We start from the raw sequence: 23,412 nt of genomic DNA, 5'->3' as shown, positions 1-23,412 counted from the left end.
TTTGAATTCAATGCAATACCAACCTGGGCCGCTGCTCTATGTCCAGCACTTCCTGCTTCCTGCACTGACTACAGTGACAGCAGTCCGAGAAGGTCCCCCCATTTAGGGCCTCTATCCATATGGGCAGATATGTCAACTCACCTGCATTTCTGTGGCTAAAACATTAATTGTTAAAGGGGCTGTCCAGTTGTAAACTATTGATGGCTTATCACCCTGGACCTTTTCTGATCAGGTGTTTGCTGGACTGGTGCGCTCATGCAGAAAGCAAGGCTTGGTATTAAAGCCCATTGACTTTATTGGGACCTTTGCCTGTAATACTAAGCCTGGCCACTGCACAGGGAACAGAGCTGTCCACTTCCTGCAGAAAACAGATCAATGCTGAAGTGCAGCGACCTGGCGTTCTTTAGAGAGGCCATCAGTAGTTTACAACTGGAGAACCCTGTAACATCATTTAATGCAATCCAATGGATATGTAGTGACCGAAGACTATAAAAGCAGTTAATTATATAATTAAACTAGCTGGTATACCCAGCTTTGCCCGAGTTAATTTGGTACTGGTGTTTATCTGGTGTTCACACAGAAAATCTTATGAAGTTACTTTAGAGATACCGGAAAAACATATGTTCACCATTTTGCATAGTTCTCTGCGTTACCCAGGAAACACCACGGGGAGGTAACCATGCAACGTTTCCTTTATATAAAATGACATCAGGAAGTGAGAGAATTAAATTCCATATGTAAAATTTGGACGCTAATTCTTTTGCACTTAGAATTGAATAATCGAGTTGGGACCCATTAGCTTTTCCTATTTATGACATAATCAATGCTCGTGCCAAATTTCACGTTTCTATGACACCGGAAAGTGAGAAAATTACATTCCGTACGTAAAATTTGGACGCTAATTCTTTTGCGCATAAAATTGAATAATCGAGTTGGGACCCATTAGCTTTTCCTATTTATGACATAATCAATGCTCGTGCCAAATTTCACGTTTCTATGACACCGGAAAGTGAGAAAAATATATTCCGTACTTAACATTTGGACGCTAATTCTTTTGCGCATAGAATTGAAAAATTGAGTTGGGACCCATTAGCTTTTCCTATTTATGACATAATCAATGCTCGTGCCAAATTTCACGTTTCTATGACACCGGAAAGTGAGAAAATTACATTTTATACGTAAAATTTGGACGCTAATTCTTTTGCGCATAGAATTTAATAATCGAGTTGGGACCCATTCGCTTTTCCTATTTATGACATAAGCAATGCTCCTGCCAAATTTCACGTTTCTATGACACCGGAAAGTGAGAAAATTACATTCTGTACGTAAAATTTGGACGCTAATTCTTTTGCGCATAGAATTGAATAATGGAGTTGGACCCATTAGCTTTTCCTATTTATGACATAATCAATGCTCGTGCCCAATTTCACGTTTCTATGACACCGGAAAGTGAGAAAATTACATTCCGTATGTAAAATTTGGATGCTAATTCTTTTGCGCATAGAATTGAATAATCGTGTTGGGACCCATTAACTTTTCCTATTTATGACATATTTAATGCTCGCGCCAAATTTTAAGTTTCTATGAGATTGGGAAGTGAGAGATTTAGATTCCGTACGTTAAATTTCGACGCTAATTCTTTTGCACTAGAATTGAATAACCAAGTTGGGACCCAATTACTTTTCCTATTTTGGAGATAATCTATGCTTGTGCCAAAATTCATGTTTCTACGACATCGGGAAGTTGGAGAACTTTTGGCGAGTCAGTGAGTGAGTCAGTGAGTGAGTCAGTGAGTGAGTCAGTGAGGGCGTTCGTCTTTATATATATAGATATCCCTGAGCGCCGTGCATCTGTTTATTTTGTGTGCAGCGATAACCTCAGCATTACTTTTAGGTGAAGTGGACAATATTTCAGTTATTCTGTAGACTAGCGCTGAGGGGGTTCCGTTCCTGTAGTAGTAAGCGCTGGCACACGATGTGCTGATTCTCGCATGTTTTAATGAACTTCTATTTCTCTGTTCCAGGTGTCTGGTATTCGCGGACGTCCAGGACCTGCCGTAAGTATTACGTAACAGATGACTATGTAGCGATCGGAGAGCAACAACAAGACGGCTGCTTCCACATGGTGGAATTATCCCGCAGGACGCACTAAAACACGCGGTGAATCGCACGCTAAAACCTTTTATGTGGAATTGAAACCGGCTTCATTCTGCCTGTAATTCCCCATCAAAATCCACAATGAGATGTATGGTTTTTGGTGTGGCACTCACAGCAGGGGGTAAAGGTGCGGGTTTGGGCGAGTAATGTGGGCTAATTCCAGCCTACCGGGGAGCACCCTCATGGGGATGTTCATGCGGCATGGACTTGTTTTATTGCATCCTGTAGGTGATGGGTTTCAGGGTTTGCACTTCTAGATCATAAATCTTGAACATACCCTTATTATCAAAGCATGGAGGCATGCAGGCTCTGTCTGGTATCCTGCAGCGTATCGCTCCACACTTGCTGTAACTGAGCCTCTAGGCTGTTGAAGTCAGCATCCCAGATGGTCCCATACATGTTCACTGGTCACCGGGCAGCTACAGAAGTGTATATCACTGAGCTGTCATTGTCCCTCGTACCACTACTACGGGGAACCGACTGTCGTATGTGATGGACCCCCAGACCATCACACCAGCAGGGGGCAGTGTGCCGCTCCACAGGATTGAGGCGCTCACTCTGAGGTCTCCTAGCGCAAACACAGCCGTTCTCACGTTCTCAGCGCCCAAACTAAACCTGGATTTGTCACTGAAGATAACCCGGTTCCACTTCGTAGCATCCAGTTTCATTGTTCAAGATATCCCTGCAAAGTTGACAGTCAGAGGCTGTACATGTAATGGGCGCCGCAAGTCCAAATGTCCTTCAGTCAAGTGCCTGGAAATGGTGCCGACAGACATCAGGGTGTAATGATGGTGCCACCTGTCTCTGGATGGCAGATAATGAAAGTCAGGACCAAACTTAGTGCATAAATACAACCCCAGAACCAAGCTCAGTACATAAATACAACCACAGATCCAAACTAAGCTCAATACATAAATACAGCACCAGGACCAAGCTCATTATGTAAATGCAGCACCAGAACCAAGCTTTGTACATAAATACAGCACCAGATCCAAACTCAGTACAATAAATACTGCACCAGAACCAAGCTCAGTACATAAATACAGCACCAGAACCAAGCTCAGTACATAAATACAGCACCAGATCCAAGCTCCGTACATAAATACAGCACCAGATCCAAACTCAGTACATAAATACAGCACCAGATCCAAGCTCAGTACATAAATACAGCACCAGATCCAAGCTCAGTACAAAAATATCGCACCAGAACCAAACTCAGTACATAAATACAGCACCAGATCCAAACTCAGTACATAAATATAGCACCAGATCCAAACTCAGTACATAAATACAGCACCAGATCCAAACTCAGTACATAAATAGAGCACCAGATCCAAGCTCAATACTAAAATATCGCACCAGAACCAAAGTCAGTACATAAATACAGCCCCAGAACTAAATTCGGTACATAAATACAGCACCAAATCCAAACTCAGTACATAAATACAGCCCCAGAACTAAACTCATTACATAAATACAGCACCAGATCCAAGCTCAATACTAAAATATCGCACCAGAACTAAACTCAGTACATAAATAAAGCACCAGATCCAAACTCAGTACATAAATAAAGCACCAGATCCAAACTCAGTACATAAATACAGCACCAGATCCAAACTCAGTACATAAATATAGCACCAGATCCAAACTCAGTACATAAATATAGCACCAGATCCAAACTCAGTACATAAATATAGCACCAGATCCAAACTCGTTGCTTAAATACAGCCCCAGAACCAAGCTCAGTACATAAATACAGCACCAGAACCAAGCTCAGTACATAAATACAGCACCAGACCCAAGCTCAGTACATAAATACAGCACCAGACCCAAACTCAGTACATAATTACAGCACCAGAACCAAGCTGATTACATAAATACAACTCCAGCCCCAAGCTCATTATATAAATTCAGCATTAGAACCAAGCTCAGTACATAAATACAGCACCAGAAACAGATTCATCCTCTACCCCACACCATTGCCTGACCCGCTGTCACCCCTTTCCCTACCATCTGATGGCCAGCACCCTGTTTAACTGCACATGTTCTCTGTAGCTAGGTTGCTCATGTATCCTATCAGTAATAAAGGCCAAGAAGACCCCTTTAAGGCTGGTCTCCACTAATATGGACACATTTTTGCACCCCTGCCATGGCCACAAATCGCAGTCCAACGGCGGGTCCAATTACTTGAATCTGCAGCAATATACCGATGCATTTACTATACATTGTTAGTCCCGCAGTCACAATGGGATGTGCAGCAAAGTAAAAACAAAAAAACGCCTCTTTTAGACTTGACTGAAATCGGCCTTCAGGAAATATGTTCATGGTTAATAATTCCATGGAAACTACAACGATCAGAAGAAAAAATGAGTCATTAAAGGACGACTAAAGAGTGGAGGAAAGATGAAACAGTCCAGGGCGCCAAAAACTGTCGATGCCAAAGTTTGTAAAATCTGCTTAAATTTCTGCGTGTCCCGAGCAGCTGAGGAGACTCCATATGGAGCATTGTATACGGCCGGGCCTGAGGAGTCAGCCAGAAGCGCACATGTGATCTCCACTTGCTTCAACCTGGAGGCCTTCATCATTAGAGACCAGGTTAGACCAAATCAGCCGTAATCATGAGCTCCTCAGAACCCGTTACTAGGTCAGTCAGCCCAAGCTCATTGCCTTCAGACGACCACCCAGAGGAGGTTACTGTGCGAAGGGGAACTCCTCCTGGTCTCCAGAGAAATCTGCTCCATGGAGCTGGAAACAAATCTGCTTATTACTATCAGATTCTAGTAAAATTGTGAATACATCTCAGTATACGGCGATGGTATTGCATTGTGCTCTATGTACAACCATGAGGTTTAAGGACAATGAGGGTTTGTCTCTTACAGGGCCCACCAGGCTCCCAAGGATCAAGAGGAGACAGAGGCCCGAAGGGGAAACCGGTAAGTCCACGTTATACAGTCATTGTCGAGGGATTCAGAAATAGTAACTAGATAAGTAATAGTTTATAAAGCAATGGAATTTGTATCTAAAAGTACTTGACATGTTATATAAATGTTTATATATCAATGTTGGTTCAAATATGCCCTATGCTGACAGAAGTATTGGGACGCACATACAAGGTGGTCGCATTCGATTTTATTTACATTTGACTGCAGTGACCCTCCTCAGCCACTTTCCACCAAATTTCCATAGATGTGTGGAGGGGTTTGCCTCCATTCCTTGAGGAGAGCTTCAGATAGTGATAAGGGGGGATGATGGGCGTATTGAGTGTGCATGGATATGGTATTATAATTCATCCCAAAGACACTTGATGGAATTGAAGTCCAGGCTTTGGGGCGGCCAGTGAAGTTTGCAGATGTTCTGCTCCTCACATCAAGCCTCAACCCTGCGTGCTATATGACATGGTGCTCGGTCATGTTGGTGGAGACACAGAGCTGTACCAGAGTATTACCACAGGGGAGGTGATGCCACATTGTCCGGATTCTCTCTGTACTAGAGATAAGCGAGTATACTCGCTAAGGGCAATTACTCGAGCGAGTATTGTCCTTAGCGAGTACCTGCCCGCTTGAAAGAAAAGATTGCGGTGCCGGCGGGGGTGAGCGGTGAGTTGCGGAAGTGAGCAGCGGGGAGAGAGAGGGAGAGAGAGCTCTCCCCCGCTGCTCCCCGCCCTCCGCCGGCACCCATATCTTTTCTTCTGAGCGGGCAGGTACTTGCTAAGGACAATGCTCGCTTGAGTAATTGCCCTTAGTGAGTATGCTCGCTCATCTCTACTTTGTACCTATTGACATTAAGGGTGGACTTCACTATAACCAATGGTTCCAGTCCTTCCCAGCAGAAACCCCCCACACCATAACAGAACCTCCTCCAAAATTTTTTAGACAATGTAGAAACCCTTCTTCAGGCAACCGCCACAACCAAGTGTGGCCATCTGATCAGGAGATGGTGGACTGGGATTTATCTGTCTACGACACATGCTTATCCTCACTTACAGTCCGTCGCTCCAAGCACTGTCGCAGGCGCCTCTGTGCAGTCACTGCTGTGATGTTGGTCTTGTGTGCGGTCAGGATTGACAGCTAACTCCTATTGCGGCTGTTTGCAGTAGGTGTCAGTTGTTTCAAATAGTCAGCACCTGCCAGGTACGCCGCTGGTTCAGTTCCATAGTCCACTACATACCCAACCTTAATATACTGACTAGTATCATAAACAGGCGGGCTAGTGAATTAGTTACAATTCTCAGGAGGGATTTTTTAGGCAGTAACTCCCTGCCCAATCGTAGACTACAGCCATTTGTCTCTAATCAACACTGGATGTCAGTGCTGCTTCACCGACTACGAGGCTACAGACCAGCGATTCTGGAGGAATTAGATGATTCAGTGCCGAGTTACTTTATATGATCATTTAACTGTCTGGAATCATCAGAACACAATTATGTAAATTTGATCTCATATTTCCAAAATGTTATTTAATTTCCAGAAATTTTTTAGAAAAGGTAGAAGAATATTTTAGGTCAGCGGTCGTTCCCTTATCGTTAGATACTAGAATTATCTATTGCACTATTGACCAATGGGTCTGCTGACAGCTGCCATCCAGGTGCTGAATATTCCACTCGCTGCTGGATGCTGAGTGCAAGGGGTCAAAAAGTTATTAAGAAGCAATTAAATCTACGGCCCTGATAACTAAAGGTTCAGAGATGAGGGACGAGAACAGTAAGATTATTGCAATTTCTTCATGTTTTGCAGTAGGTTTATGTTTTTTTTATGCAGCATGCTAATATCTCACCTTTTTCAATCCACAACCAGTACCATCTCAGTTCTCCTTTTTTTATGCCAAGAACAGCCTGAAGTAGGAGTGAAAAATACTAGAACTCGGGCGCAAACCATATCTGGAGGTGGAAGTGATGAAAGTGCAGAATAACTTTATTTACTTTTGAAAGAAAGAGGCCTGTTGCCTCGAAACGCGTCATGTGCTGGCAATATAGGAAGTTATCCTGCACCTTTCATCCCTTCCACGTCTCTCTGCAGATATGGTTTGCACCCAAGTCCTAGTTTTTTTCACTTCTATTCCTTCACGTATTTGGCACTTTTTATAGCCTCCGGGCCCATTAGTGTCACTACGACAGCAGCAACAGTTTATATATAACATCCATCTTTTCTGACACTCGGCCACAAGATGTATAACTTTACCACTTTTTGAGACCCTTCGTTTCAAACAGCATGAAGATGGAAGCCTGGACTGAACTAGGATGAAAGAATAGGACCTAAAGGTTTTTTTTGGGAGTCAACTATTGATGACTTTCCCTCTGGATAGAGCAATAGTTGATCGGTGGGGTCCGCCTCCCAGAATCACCACCAATCAGCTGAGCACCGTTGTCACTTGAGTCCGTACCATCGCTGTACACTGCATAGCGGCTGTACCTGATATCACAGATCGGTCCAATTCACTTGAACATGATGTCACAGGACCAAGAAGTGGCCACAGTGCTCATGTCAGCGCCTCTGTCTTTTCAGACTGGTTTATTGCTGGGGGTCCCAAGCAGCAGACCTCTGCCAATCTACTATTGACGGCCTATCCTGAAGACAAAAAATGTGCAAAAAGAAGTGGAGCTACTCCAGTAGGATGTGGAATCCAATTGGTGGGATGATGTGAGGAAGATGATGGTGAATGGATTTCTTTGATGCTGCTGGACACCCAGTAAACACCCCAATTGTACAATAGGGTGTGATGATATAGTGGGGAGAAAAGACTGGAAAGGCCAGGCAACTCTTGATGAATGACAATGAAGGCCAGGAAATTAGATCTGACTCTTTTTATTTTATTTATAAAGCCAGCACAGGACACATTTTGGGGACGCAGCCCCTTCCTCAGAAAAGCTGGCTAGAATACAGCTCCTGAACAAGTGGGCGGCTTAGATGCGTTCAAGAAGGGAGGACGCAACAGGCTTATTATGTACTGGTTTAATAAAGAGGAGTCAGGTTTAATTCCCTGGCCCTCATTGTCATAGCTGGTGCCATCTAGCCCAGTACTTGCAGGTTTTTTCTCTTTATTTCCTCTGGACAAGTCATCAGTAGTTTAGTCCCAGAAAACGCCTTTAATGTGTGAAATGGAGACCTTTTTGGTCTCCTCTTCAGTAGGTTTCCATCTCTTTGAGCTATTTGCATCGTTCTTTGGTTTTCTCTATCCAACCTAAAAGACTGATAGTGAAGGAAACCCAGTGAATAGGAGACCACAGAGGTCCCCATTTCACACACTGAGTCTTTGGTCTCAATTTTGTCCTGTGTGAACACGGCCTGGTAGACCATTTGCAGGATGGTCAGAGCACATTGCCTGCTGCCTGTCACTAGTAGATAGTCATGATATAATGAAGTGATATCTGCAGAGAATGGTCTAATACTTGTAGATGAATAAAATCATTCCTGTAACTCTTCTTCCAAGGGTGCACGGGGTCCTGCTGGAATCGATGGAGAACCCGGTATTCCCGGACAGCCCGGTGACCCTGGCCCTCCCGGACATCCTTCCGTCCCCGGATCTCATGTAAGTAAAGACAAATTCTTTTTTTATATTCAATTAAACATTTGAGGCCTTTGCTTCATGATAAATGACTAAATGAAACACCAACATCACTCAGAGAGACTCTCAGCGACGATATAGGCTCCGTTCAAATGCATTTAATTGGTGTTGTTTGGGCCGATGATCATCGTTATAACTCTACAGGCCAATTTGTATGGATGAATGTGTGAAGGAAACCACAGAGACAGAATATAACGAGAGAAGATGCTGCAGGAGATAACACTGAGAAACCGCTCATTACCAGAATAGGGGGCCAACGCAGCACTCCTGATTGTCATGGGCTACATAACTAATGGCTCGTTCACATCAGCATTGGACGTTCCTCCATTGCTAATTTCCTCTTAAAGTAATACAGCATGTAGTGCTATTTTGTCTTGTCAAATCCTTCAAAATGCCAGACAGCTGTCCGAAAACCAAACAGACCCCATTATAGTCAATAGTCTCCATTTGGCACCATTGCGTTCCGTCATATGATAGTTACGTTCAACCAAGGGTTGCCTGTATCTCGAATGGAGCTGGAAAAAGGAAACTCCTAGCTCTGATGGGAATAAGCCCTAAATTAAACTGTATCTGAATGTGTACAGTGCTGGAAATGGAATCCATTCACAACTACATTGAAGTTCTGTCCAGAGCCCCCAGTGCCGATCAGAAAATCCTGTGTTATTTTGTCCTGGAAAATGCCGATTGGAATGCCAAAAGCTGGACGGACCCCATTGTAGTCAATGGAATCATTTTGGCATGTACCGGATCTGGCAGTCCCATTATTTCTGTTGTTCAGCTTAGAGGTTGGAGCCAAACAATGGAAATCAGCTGGAGCCAAGGGCACAGATGCCAATGGAGCCGAAAGCTGGAAATCCAGCCGGTAGAGAGGGCACGTTAGAGGACACCAGCACGTCGTGTAGGTCTTCCTACTGCAATAGAAATAATATCACTGTATCACTGGCACTTCGTTACATTGTCCACATCACCGTCCACAGCCAAATGATCTAATACTTTATTTTAAAAATTCTGTTTATTAAATGGGTTTTCCGGGCAAAAACTATAGATGAGCTTTCGTCAGGATAGATCAAGAGTTGATTGGTCATGGTCAACCGCTCAGGACCCCAGACAATCAGCTGATTGGGCGCCTCCTGCCAGTGCGACAACACATAGGGATATGGAGTGAAAGCATGTGTACAGTACTTGAAATTGCTGGCGCAGCTGTCATTTTAATGAGGGCTGTGCCTATAATTACTGCCTCAGGATAGGTTATCTATGGTATTTGCCCAGAAAACCCCTTTAAAACAATCCTCTGGTTTCAGAATGAAATTTGGTCCTGGCATTGGGGGTGGTGGTAATGTTACCCGCAGTTGTTCTTTTCTACCGTACCTCCAATACCTAACTAACTAATGCCCACTGGACTGTTCTCTGATTGGTTAGCACTAATCACATGATCAGCTGTGGCCAATCAGAGAGCAAGTATAGTGTATTAGTAGTCTAACACTACCAATAAAGACTTTTTCTGTGAAAACACTCCTATGCAAGTTCATAACTTAGTGCTAAGTGGTAAAACGGCAGGGTTTGTAATTAATTCCCCGTTTAGTAGAGTAAAATGCGGGATTTCTACAGCAGCGAGACGGTATTTTTTATGCGTAATGTCTTATATGTCATCTTTGCATAAAATAATAAAAGCATTTGGCTTTGTTTTCTCCTTATAGCCATTGTCTTCTCAAATGCAAGGCGGATTTGATGAGAAATCTGGACTTGGTTCTCAGGTCGGACTGATGCCTGGCTCAGCGGTAAGCTCCAGTCTTCTAATGTTTCCTCCGTTGCGGCACTAATATCATTGCTGTGTATTCTTCAGTAGCCCCTCTGTGACTCATCCTGAGACTTATATCGCCTTCTCCAGCTCACGCCTGGTCTGTACTTCCAAAATCTGGTGCAGAAAAAAGTGTGAAGAACCCCTTTAACATCACTAGTTGACTGTACATATCAGTAGATTGGACTTTCGGGAACATCTCTACACTGAAGAGACCCAACTATATACTTTTCCCGTGACATCACACCCTCACTACTACATAACCCCAGTGACTGTCTGTTCGCTGTCTTTAACACCATGTCCTCTCTCTGTCTGAAACAGAGTCTTTCAAAAGCTGAACGTCTTATGTCTCCGCTGTCTACTAACCGACCTAAACCCAATATCTCCACCTCGGTCTGTGGTGCTACTATAGCGCCTCGGCAGCTCGTCCGCCGTATTGGGGTCATATTTGACTCTGACCTTTCCTTCACTCCCCATTTTCAGTCACTGGCTCACTCATGTTATATCCACAGCAAGTCCACATCACAATGTTGGTGGAGCAAATCAGATTCCACATGTAGGACCACTTTGGTGGAGATTTATCCGCTATGTGTGAAAGCACTCCTAGGCGAGTTTAGAACTTAGCGCTGAGTGGCGCAACCAAGGAGAGGGCATTTTTTATACTTTAAAAGCTCCCAGGGCTGCCATGCATAGATGCCTATCAAGCCCTGCCTATAGCATCGATTCATAGGCAGCATTATAAAAATCAATGTATACTGCAATACAGGAGTGTTGCAGTCTATAGCACAAGCGAATAAATGAGTTCAAGTTCAAGTTCCTGGTAAGGACTAAATTATTATTTTTTTTTTATATTTAATAACTGTTTTTTCAACAGTTAAAAAAATTTGAAAGTTAAAAATAAACATTTCTAATTTTTCCTATAAAAAAACTAAACTATTAAAAACCCAACATATTTGGTCTTGCCGTGTACATACAAATCCGAACTATTAAAATAGCTCAATATTTATCCTGTGCGTTGACAGGCCTACTTACATAGCTGTAGGTGTTTTACGCGCGCCCGCCGACGCCGCAAGAACGCCTGAACGGCAAAGGGCCCAGCACATGTACACCGAGGCCGCAAAGCTGGGGGACTGGGGAGACATTCCCTCTTCCCTTTCCCTCACCGGCTCACCTCCTCTCTCATCCCCTCTGGCCGTTTGCAATGGGAGGGGCGGGGTAGAGCTAATCTCCTGCTCCCTCCCCGTCCCTTGTCCGCAGCCAACAATGGGAGGGGGCGCTCCATACCACCTCTCCCATTGCAAACAGTGGCAAGGGGCGGAGAAGAGAAGGGAAAGGAGTTTAACAATCATGCTGCTAAACTCCCTCCCACCTCCCATCTCCGGCAGCTAGCATAGACTCCCACAGGGATCTATGCAGCTGCCGCCGCCAGAGTGGTCGGGCGCTTTCACGCCATGGAAGTACACCCCTGTGCACTGATGCATTGCAAGCCAATGCACCAGAAAGGGCAGCGTATATCAGCCGGGTGTGAAAACCCAGCCAATATACACCCGTGTGAATAAGCCCAAAGGCTGTAAAAACATTGGTGGAATACCACCATTGCAATAGAACAAAGTCCGTATGTCATTCTTACTGCACTGTGAACGCTGTAAGAACTAAACCCACTAAAAATGGTGCAATTGCATTTGTTTTATTTCCACTGACTTAAAGATTTTTTAAAGTTTTATGTGCCTTAAACAGTACCATTAAAAAATACAACTCGGCTTTCAAAAAACTCCAGCTCACATATGGCCATGTCAGTGGAGAAATCAAAAAGTTATGGCTCTTGGAAGGCGGGGACGAAAAAAAAAAAGGGGATATATATCTGACCCTGAAGTGGTTAAAACCCTTTTACAATATCTGTTTTCTATGTCTTCATATAGGGGATGGAAAAGTACCTCCATAGTTCCACCTATTAGAAGCTAACTTCCCTATAAGTCATTCTTTTAACTTTCCTCAGGCCTTGACAGCATGACTAAGGATATAGGCTTAATTCTAGTCTTCGCCAGAGGGAAAAGACACCCAGAGAAGACCATGTCTTGGCTTAAATCCTTAGTTATGTTGTCAAGGCCTGTTGAAAGCTCAAACATTGACTTATAGACAAGTTACCTTACAATAGGTGGCGCTGTGGAGGTCCTTGCACATCCCCTATTTGCATACTTTCTTTCCAAGGAGCATTGCATGGCTTATATAAGACTCCCTTCACCAACCTGATGTTCTCCGCAAGAAGAAACTTTATCCGCCAAGACCGGTGTCTTCCCAGATGTTTGGGGCAAAAGAAAACAGAATGATGCATAAATGTTCCCTCGTTGCCAATGAGATGTTGTAACTGTGAAAAAATGTTTTAAAAGGTGCTTTCTGTGTTGTTTTACAGGGACAAGTTGGACCAAGAGGCCCACAGGGTCTACCAGGAAGCCCAGTAAGTAGTCATGAAATGTTACATAATAGTAATTCTGGTCCAGGTCTATATAGATGTTTCCATTTAGGGGTGGAGTTAACTATATTGTTAAATTTAAAGTGAGCCTATCACCAGGTTCATGCTGCTCGAATCACAGACCTCATGTGGCCTATGCATCTGTCACGTCCGTGCGGCACAAGACCACTGCGCTCAGCACGGGCGCAGGGTGACATACACCCTGATGGTAATAGTAGTACAGCACGCAATGCTGGTCACCCCTCCAGGAAGACCTAACAGGGAGATTAAGGGTCCCTGCGTGAAAGCAGAGTAATTGTCCTGATAAGGACAGCCCCACTGTCTTCTTCCTGGGCCCTGACTATCCCTATAGGAATCCCTGGAGAGATGAACCGACACCACAAAGGAAAACAATACTGATAACAAAAATACAACTGACAGGATACCACAGCACTTATCTGGATAAGGAGCAGTTCACCCACTATAGAGGATCACCAGTCTCCAACCTCTCCTCTATGGAACTGAAAAAGCAGCGGGGAGTAAAGGGAGGGGTAAAAATATAAAGCTCTCCACACCTGTAGATTGGAAGAGGAACTAGATAACACCACCCCATAAACCTGCTCCCAGGAATGACTAATAGTCAGCATGCACCCATGCAGCATAAAGAGAGACAGCAACCAGCAGTTTACTCCGAAACGCTGCTGTACTACAAAACAAACCTACTTAGACGTTTGACTCGGAGCTCAACTGGAATGGAGCTCTGAGTCAAAGAGGCGGGCCACACCAGGCTCTTCCCACCTATATCATCAAGACTGACACCTCCTCCTCCTATACACTGGTGGAGAGGAGCTGTCACTTTTAATTCTGTGAGTGCGGAAAGCCTGATGTGTCCAGCTCCTTCGACTCAAGAGGTCTGAGAGTTCAGCTCCGAGTCAAACTTCTAAGTTTTTCCCTAAAATGCAGCAACATACATTGGCCAGTAGGACATCTCTGTCCCGGGTTCATGCGGATGGGCAGCATGAGTCTCGTGAAACGTTCACGTTGAGAAATTCCATACAATGTCGCAGACCGAAGTCCAGTATCTACAGAATCTTAGAGCAAAGCTTACCTCCCACAGACCAGATCATATGTAAAAATATTTAACATGTGGCTCTGAGCGGTCAATACCCTTGAGAAGAATATCCAGCATCTGGTCTTTGTTATACCCGACCACATGTAGCATGCGGTACCAAGTGGAATACTCAGCATCTGGATGCCAGCAGTCAGCCGCAGACTAGTACCTGCTGGTCAATAATACATTAGCTATTCTAGCATCTAATGATACATTGTCCATCAGACTCCAGGTCCATGAACATACGTGGGACCAGACAGGACGTGTTAAACAATTGTGTGTAGCAATAATGTCTTTGATGAGCCATCACAATAATTGTAGCTTTGTATCAATTACTGTAACAAGGATGGAATAAACTGTAATATAACAGCATGTATCCATTAAATATAGAAACTGATGTGTCTTTATTTCCTGCTAGGGTGGCATGGGACCTTCGGGTCCTTCGGGAGAAGCGGGTGAACCGGGCGGTATGGTAAGCACTAAGATGCTACATACTTTTTATTGTCGTCATTACTTTGTAAACCCTTTTACAGGCTGGCCGAAGGGATAAATTACGTATATCAGGTGACTAACATCACATGGCCTAAAGGAGACACATGTGAACATGTAGGATGGCCACAGGGATCTGTCTTGGTACATTCAAGGCTCTTGGGAGCAGCTCCAATCTTGGAGTCTAGTCCTTCTACAAAACTCCTAATGCAAACTGATCGTAAAAGACGATCACGGAGTCATTTATTTCTTCGGTAGTTCTGGACAACCGACACCATGTTGCTGAAGTAACCAAAAGCAGTAAACCCTTCAAAGACCACCCATATACCTTTTTATGGTGGTCTTAAAGGGGCCTTATTCTGATGCATGCGCCTTTATATAACACTGCATCAGAAGCCTGGCACATGAGACCTGTGCCAGGGGCAGTGGGGGCCGAGCTATCTCATGACAGCCCGGCAGCTGCTCTAATGGAAACCACTAATCCCTGCTGTTTAACCTTATACATGCTATTGTTAATATGACTGCAGCATGAAAAAGGCTGACAAAAGTAGGGGGCTCCCTCTGTCATCCATTGGAACCATGTGATATGATCATGGGGTTCTGATGGGTTGTTATGACACCTAAAGACTTGAAGGTAGCTTCCAGGTTTGCCACGTTTGGTGCCCTATGAAGCATTACATGTGTTTATAAGAAAACTTTTAAGGCCTCTAGTGGGACAAAAATAGAAAGTTTAAAAAGTGTACAAAAAAAATTGTGAAAAACATTTAAAAAAAAAGAATAAAACACACACACACAAAATCAACACGTTTGGTATCACCATGTTCATAGTGACCCATGTAAAAGATCACTACATTATTGAACCCGCATGGTGCCTGCTGTGAGAGAAAAATATAAAAAACCTGGCAAGAAGTTAATTTCCCATATCTTGCCTCAGGATTTAGAATAGAAAGTAATCAGAAAGTCGAATGGATCATCCAACGGTGCCATTAATAGAAATATACCCTCCAACAGGACCATTGATGGAAAGAAGAAATGTTAGGAGTCTTTGCATGTGGTGATAGAAAAAAAAACTCATAAAAAAAAAGTATGAAAAAGTTGCAAAAAAATATAATAATATAATTAAAAGCTAAATCTGGCATCAACATAATCATAATTACTCGTGGAATTAATTAACAAATTATTTATACCGCATCGTGAGCACCGTAAAAAACATGACAGAATTTCAGATTTTAGTCATCTTGCCTCTAGAAAAACAGAATAAAAAGTGATCAAAATGTTATGTGTTCCCAAAAATGTGGTAAATGAAAACTAGAGTTCATCTCACAAAAAACAAGAAGCCCCCACAGAGCTCCGTCCATGGAAGAAGTGGTTCTATCCCCGTTGCAAACAGGCCACTCTCCCACAGGCTACCAATACGGGTCAGAAGCGCGTGCAGGCATTACTTGTAGGGGGAGTATTAACAGAGAGACTTGACTATCTCTGGAAGACTCCGTTTATATCCATGTGAAGCCTCAGATACTGGACACAATAGTGCAATAGCAATATGCTGTGCAGGAAGATGCCTCAGGGCAGAAAATCCTAGAATGGTACAGCTGGAAGGGACCTCCAGGGTCATCGGGTCCAACCCCCTGCTCAGTGCAGGATCACTAAGTCATCCCAGACAGATGTCTGTCCAGCCTTTGCTTGAACACTTCCATTGAAGGAGAATTCACCACCTCCTGTGGCAACCTGTTCCACTCATTGATCACCCTCACTGTCAGGCAGACTTGGGTTTGTCTGGTGCCACTTGTTTCCATCATAGGACGAATCCAGCGTTCCATTTTCCTAATCACATATTACTATGGAAGAATATTCCTGATCACACACTTTTGGAGGGCTGGCAATAACTAGTTGGAGGAGTGTGTTGTGTAATATCACAATGACCAGAGCCACTAATGTTTCTATGTTTTGTGTAGGGTCCGGTCGGTCCACGGGGGCCTGAAGGACCTCCAGGAAAACCAGGAGAAGATGTAAGTTGATGTTAATTTACTGGAAATGCACAGCTGCCAATATATCATTGTGAAATACTGATTCCAGGGTCCCAGGCATCAAAATGAATGGTATCAATATATTCAAAATCTACAGAAAAGGGGAAGAGGGGGAGGGGGGGGGGGGAGAGGGGGGGAGAGAGAGAGAGGGTAGAGTGAAAGAGAGAGAGAGAAAGAGAGAGAGAGAGAGACCTTCAGGAAGGACTTTCCAATTAGAATGTGACTGTTAATCAGAAGCAAGAAATATATAATAGATACAATGTATATTGAATTCACAGAGATGAAGGCGCACAATATGCCCCCCCCCCCCCCCTCACCTGGTACATATATACTGGTAGATCATTTCTTAACTTTAGACCCAAGGAAAACCGGTGGGAGGCAGCAAATGGGGAAGGGTTTTGCTTTACGAAGAAGCCACTTGGATTTTCTGCTTAGACACAAGATTTCTGACAACCGACAATACCTGACTGTAATCAATGATTCCATTTGCTTGTTTCAAGGGTGAAGCAGGAAGACCGGGACAGACAGGTGAAACCGGATTCCCAGGATCTCTAGTGAGTAATAGACATATGCTGGAAATTTGCTTGGATCAGCGTTTTCTACAATCTGCCCGTGCTAATGATCACTGACCGACAGTGAGCATGTGGGTCAGCACTTGTTCCCTCCCAGCCAGAGGGACATAACCAATCAAGGGGTTGGCCACTTGTAAAGTTTTGATGGCCTATCCGGAGGCCAGTAGTAGATCGACGCGGTCACCCAGGACCTCTATCGATTAGCTGTTCTCTGAGCGGTGCTGGTTTCTGCAAGAAGTAGGCATTTCTGTTGCCGCTGCAGTGGCCAGGTTGGGTATAGGCGAAGTTTCCATAGAACCGAATGGCCTGCAATACCAAGCTTGACCACTACAGTTGGAGCTGCAAAGAATAGCTAATCAATCTGGTTCCTGAGTGGTGGACACTCGCCATCTACTATTGATGACCTTTCCTGCAGACAGGTCAGCGATAACACGATCGTTCATCGCCATACAGCAGTCATTGATCAGCCGCACGTCGCCCCGTTTACAAGCGTTGATGTGCAGCCCGGCAGCGCACATTTTTATGCTCACATAAATGAGTTGATTGGCCAACCGACAAGCGTTGGCTCATTTGTCGACTTATAGTTAGACCCTTCGCATGGCCCAATTGTTGTGCCAAAGAGCGTTCCAAGGAACATGTGAGCCCAACAATCAACAGTGTAAAAGGACCTTCAGCCCAAAGTGCCCTGGAGGGAAGTGCGCCAATTATAGTAAGAAGCACATGCTTTGTAAAAAAAATTTGGCGCATGTCTGGCCAGTCCATGCGCCAGAATGTAAACTCTCTGTCTGCTATGAGCTGGTGTAGCTTTTCACTATAATTTTGTGCACCTACATACCTCATCCTCCTCCTTGTTCCGTCTCCTCCTCTTTGATGTTCCAAGGTGCTGATCTCAGCCAATCAGAGGTTGGTTCATGCTCTATTTATGTTATGAGTTATCAAGGTGTATTTATGTACTTTGCTTGGTTCTGGTTCTATATTTATGTTGTGAGCTTGGTTCTGGTATTGTATCTATGCACTGAGGTTGGTGTGTGTTTCGTTTCTGTTATGAATTTGGTTCCGATGCTGCATTTATGTACTGAGCTTGGTTCTGGTGCTGCATTTGTTATGAACTTGCTTCTTCTGATCAAAGTGCTAACGAACACTTGTCCGTGAGTGTGTGAGTGAGTGATTCTTATGTTCCCCCTGATCACATGGCGGTGACATCATCGCAGGTCCTAAAGCATAAAACATGCAGAGCCTGACAGCAGCCGAGTGCTCACCGGACTTGTGATGATGTCATCGTCAAGTGATCAGTCACCTGGGCTCTGAGCTCCGCCCCGATCACATGATGCTGACATCATCACAGGTGCTTCACTTTATTAAAAACCTGCAGAGTCAGACAGCAGCCCTGTGCTTACAGAACCTGTGTCACCGCCATGTTATCAGTCACTGGCTCTTAGCTCCGCCCCTGATCGCATGACAGTGATCCTAAACCAGCAGAGGCCAATGAAGAATGTATGTAGTACAGCTGTATGTGGTGTGTGTGATAACTGCATCTGGCAAAGCTGTGTGTGTAACATGCGCATGTAGCAGAGCTGTGTGTGTCCCACGTGCATCTAGCAGAGCTGTGTATGTGACACGCGCATGTAGGAGAGCTGTGTGTGTGACATGTGTATCTAGCAGTGCCAGCTGTGTGTGACATGCGCATGTAGCAGAGCTATGTGGTGTGTGTGTGACACACTTGTAATGTAGCTGAGCTGTGTGTGGTGTGTGTGATGTACATGTAATGCAGCAGAGCTGTGTGTGATGTGTGTGACGCGCATGAAATGTAGCAGAGCTCTGTGTGGTGTGAGTGACATGCATATAATGTGACAGAGCTGTATGTGTGTGATGCACATCTAGCAGAGCTGTGTGTGTGATGCACATGTAGCAGAGCTGTGTGTGTTTGTCATGCGCGCATGTAGCAGAGCTTTGTGTGACACACACATATAGCAGAGCTGTGTGTGGTGTGTGTGATGCGCATGTAGCAGAGCTGTGTGTGCGTGATGCGCATATAGCAGAACTGTGTGGCGTATTGTGTCACCAGAAACACTGGTATTATAATTTCCTAATAATTACTAGTCTATTTATGATATGAGTTTCGTTGTGCTGCTATATTTATTATCAGCTTGGTTCTGGTATGGTATCTATGTACTGAGATTGGTTTGTACTGTATTTATGTTATGAGCTTGGTTCTATGGCCATATTTATGTAGTGAGCTGTGTTCCAGTGCTGTATTTATGTACTGAGCTTGGTTCTGGTGCTGTATTTATGTTATGAGCTTTGTTCTGGTACACTATTTATTAACTAAGCTGTTCTGGTGTGGGAACGCTGCTATCTTGCTGGTTTCTGCGCAAGTAGAGTACAAGCAGACTGCCTATCAATGTAATATATGTAGTTTTTCTCTTATGACAACGGGGGCAAAAAGAAAGTCAGCACAAGGTACCGTCTACTCTGAGACCGGAACGGTCTGACACGCCAAAACAGACGCATGTAGATTATGTTCTCACTGCTATCAGTTACCATGTTCAGCATGTGCGCTAGGAAGTCTCCTAGTCCGAACGCCAAAGTATCCATGGTCTTCATCACCTGACAGAGGCCTCCGCTGGGGTGGCATGCACTGGCATACTGTATATTTACGTATAGGGACTCGCAGCTGATGGCACTTTCCTATACAGTTGGGTAGTATACATTTCTTACATTGGGGCCAATGGCTGCTATATGCCACAAGATGGGCTTTACAGTAACATACACTGGAGGTATACTCTGGGGAATACTACTATACCTTTATGTAGCAATTGTTTGATTGACCTATCTTGTTACATATATGAGGCACACAGACATAGAGAGAGAGACGCACATACTGAGGGGGTAGGTAATGTATACATTTTCCAGATCCTCTTCCTGACGTGCTGTACTATGGCTACAGCAGTAATACCCCTGGCATCATCTGTGTGTACAGCATGACAGCTATCCCGAACCTGTAAGTGTAACTGAGCTGGTGTATGCAGGAACAGACAGCTATGTCTTCTCTGCAGTGGCCAGGCTTGGTATTACAGGCAAAGTTTATTTCAGTGGGAACTGGGTCTGCAATACCAAGCCTTAGGCCGCTCTCACACAGCCCGTTCTTTTTACTGTGATTAGCAGGGCATTTCAAACGCCTCCATTGATTTCAATTGAGTTTCGCAGATTAGTGCTGGAACGCGACGTTTCTAACGCTGTGATTTTTTTGCGCTGTCTGCTCTATTTTCGTGGTTTTAGTGCTTGTCAATGCACCTTATCACAATGACGGGGTGCATTACAAAACACTGTCAATGGTGTAACGTGCATTCGAAAACGCCACGTGAAATCGTGGTAAAATATCGTGGTTTCGGACATGGCGTTTTGTGAACGCATGTGTGAGAGCGTCCTTAGCACTGCAGGGAGAACTAAGCTGTTGCTTCCTGCACAAACACACTGACGGCACACAGCTGATCCACAGGGGATCTAGAAGACAGAGCCCCGCCAGTCTACTATTGATGACCGGTCCTGAGGATGGACCATTGATAGTTTACAACTGGACAACCCCTTTAATGTGCACGGCCATCTTTTGGGTTCCTTCACACAGGCGTGGAATTCACACAGCTATTAACTGCACAAAAAAAATCTAGCTGCATAAAAATGATCTGAATGGACGCTTTTTTTGCACTGAAGTCCCGAGCTTCACCTGCGATCTTTCCACGTCCAACGGGAGGCACTAAAAATATGCGCTGCTGGAGAGAGAGATGAAGGGGTCCCCCGGGGCTTCCCTTCATCGCCTTCAGCTCATGGGATGGAGAAATTCCCCAACAGCAAGGATGGAGGGATTCCCCTTCAGGGGAGATGAAGAGATTCCCCCGCTGATATGTTGTGAAATCGGATCTCTGTGGGACCACTTGGGATCCCCAATGATTTTATATTTGAAGGGACTGAACAACTTGTTTGAGTGCTGTGATCACTTCCCTGCATACCAGGCACAGCACCGCATATTTCATAGTGGCGGCTCCTGATATTACAACTTAGTTCTGTTTACTTGAATAAGACTGAGCTGCTCACAGACCATGTGACTGATAAATGTGGCATCATGAACTTAAGGAGAGGCACAGTTCTCTCCTGAACGATATGGCATCTTTAGTCGGCTCCTCGTCGGGGATCTTGAGTAGAGGACCTCCACCAATCTGATAGTCATCACCTAACCTAAGGACAAGTCAACAGTATGTTAGTCCTAGAAAACCCCTTTATGTGTACCTTGTAATTTCTATATTGTATCTCTTCTTTTAGGGAGCGAGAGGATTTCCTGGCGCTCCGGGACATCCAGGACTCAAAGGACATCGAGTAAGAAGAGATCTCCTCTACGGGACACTTTGTTACCATGTATTGTATTGGGATGGCGCTGCGCCGCTCGCATCATGATTACCTGCTGGCCCCCTATTAACTTCCACATCGGGTTAAGCGTGTATGGGGCAGCCGGGGGAACCGAGTCCACTCTGCACCCAGCAGCGGTCAGCTGCGGCAATGAGAGTTAGCTCTGATCACGGCATTTAACTCTTTAAATGCCAACGTTAAAGCTGACCATATCATGCTGGGGGTTCCCGCATGCTGAACCCGACCCACCCGTGGACGTGAGCCCTTTGTCATGTAGGGCAACACCAAACATTTTTTTTATAGTTTTTTTTTTACAGGAAGAATGAGCAAAGGTTTTTTTTTTAACTTTTAATATTTTTTCATTTCTCTAACTGTTAAACTTTATTAAATCTTTTTTTTTACACTGTTAGGCTTCATTCACACGAGCGTATAACGGCCGCGCTTTCACGGCCGGCTTATATACGCTGCCCATCGGATGCATTGGTTTACAATGCATCAGTTCAGATGGGTGTATTCCTGTGGCGTAGAAACACCCGGTCGGCCAAGATAGCGCATTACGGTCGGGCGATTTTATGCCGGGCTGGAAAGATAATTCCTCCTCTCCTTGCTGGCTGTATGCAATGGTAGGGGGCGGGACGGGGTGGGAGCTAGTTGCTAAGCTCCTACCCTGTCCCGCCCCTCCCATTGCTAGCAGCCGACAAGGGGCAGAGAGGGGGTGGGGGCTTAGCACACTAGCTCATGCCCTGCCCCACCCCCTTCCCTTGCCGAGAACCAGCGAGGGGGCGGAGAGGGGAAGCAGTTTAGCAGAGCTCAGGCTCAGTGTATATGCTCCGAACCCAGGCCATCTGAATGGGCACTTAGTCTCTCCACAGGGGACTAAAACTTGCGATCACTTGATTGCTTCTACTATATACTGCAATACTTTATTGCAGTATCTAATGATTTTTGATGTTGCCTTTCAGGCCCTGCCACACATCTATATGTGGCAGCCCTGGGAGCCTCCAAATTGTCATATTAGCCCATTGGTACCCTCCAATAGCGCTACAGGGGGGTGCCGATGGGGTGCAGGAAGGGTTCCTTTCCCCTCTTACTGATTGTTTAGATGTACAGTCGGCTTTGACTGCAGCACCTAATTAGTTAACCACAACTATCAGATCTAACTTTCCTTGCAGCAGTTCCCGGCAGCTGTCAGAAACACCTGATAGCCGCAGGGTTTGGAGTGGACTTGGCTGCGGAGCCTGCTCCATACACACTTCAACGCTTCAGGATATTTATGGCCGTTCAGCGGTCCTGAAGTGGTTAAACAGGCCATTAGTCTGGGAAAACATACCTGGTCTGAACAGCACCAATGACTTTAATGGGTCCGAGTTTACTCACTTACAAACTCAGTCAAGATTCAGATCTCGGACTCACCTGTGTGCATCGGGCCTAACAAAGAGTCAAAGGCGATGCTTAAGATGACCGTTCACCACCGGCAGTCTGTCGCTGTACCACTGTTTTATTACTCCCATGTGTCCGTAAATGGAACTTACTGGGGTTCCCCATCATAAAAGTAACAAGATCAGGAGGTCAAGTTATCGCATTTGTAAACTATGTTGTGGTTTATTCTTGGATATCGAAAATGATAAAAAATAGCCAATCAAGAAAAAGAACCAGAGCAGTAGAACGAGGGAAAACTCGGGGCGCCGAGGACAGGAAACCCGCATGGAAGAACAAAGGTTTACTGGCTACACTTTTCAACTGGCCGTTCACGAATCTCATACGGAACCACGGAGAGTATAAAAACCACGGGTGGAGCTGTCGGTGGGGTCAAGGAGGTCATGTGATCATGGTTCGATCAATTTATTA

At 44.8% G+C, this 23,412-nt stretch overlaps 1 protein-coding gene across 1 annotated transcript in view; it reads left to right on the top strand.

The window, feature by feature from the left end:
- Positions 1 to 23,412, top strand: part of COL5A2 (collagen type V alpha 2 chain) — a 145,408-nt gene that overhangs the window by 56,987 nt on the left and 65,009 nt on the right. Inside the window, exons 5-13 of the mRNA XM_066577088.1 lie at positions 2,024 to 2,056; positions 5,036 to 5,089; positions 8,583 to 8,681; positions 10,415 to 10,495; positions 12,926 to 12,970; positions 14,494 to 14,547; positions 16,520 to 16,573; positions 17,092 to 17,145; positions 21,481 to 21,534. Coding sequence (XP_066433185.1) covers positions 2,024 to 2,056; positions 5,036 to 5,089; positions 8,583 to 8,681; positions 10,415 to 10,495; positions 12,926 to 12,970; positions 14,494 to 14,547; positions 16,520 to 16,573; positions 17,092 to 17,145; positions 21,481 to 21,534 — 528 coding nt within the window. The remainder of the gene's footprint in view (positions 1 to 2,023; positions 2,057 to 5,035; positions 5,090 to 8,582; positions 8,682 to 10,414; positions 10,496 to 12,925; positions 12,971 to 14,493; positions 14,548 to 16,519; positions 16,574 to 17,091; positions 17,146 to 21,480; positions 21,535 to 23,412) is intronic.

Source organism: Eleutherodactylus coqui, chromosome 8 (assembly GCF_035609145.1).
Source record: "Eleutherodactylus coqui strain aEleCoq1 chromosome 8, aEleCoq1.hap1, whole genome shotgun sequence".
NCBI lineage: Eukaryota > Metazoa > Chordata > Amphibia > Anura > Eleutherodactylidae > Eleutherodactylus > Eleutherodactylus coqui.
Note: the sequence above shows the minus strand (reverse complement) of the source record. Positions and strands in the feature narration are given on the sequence as shown.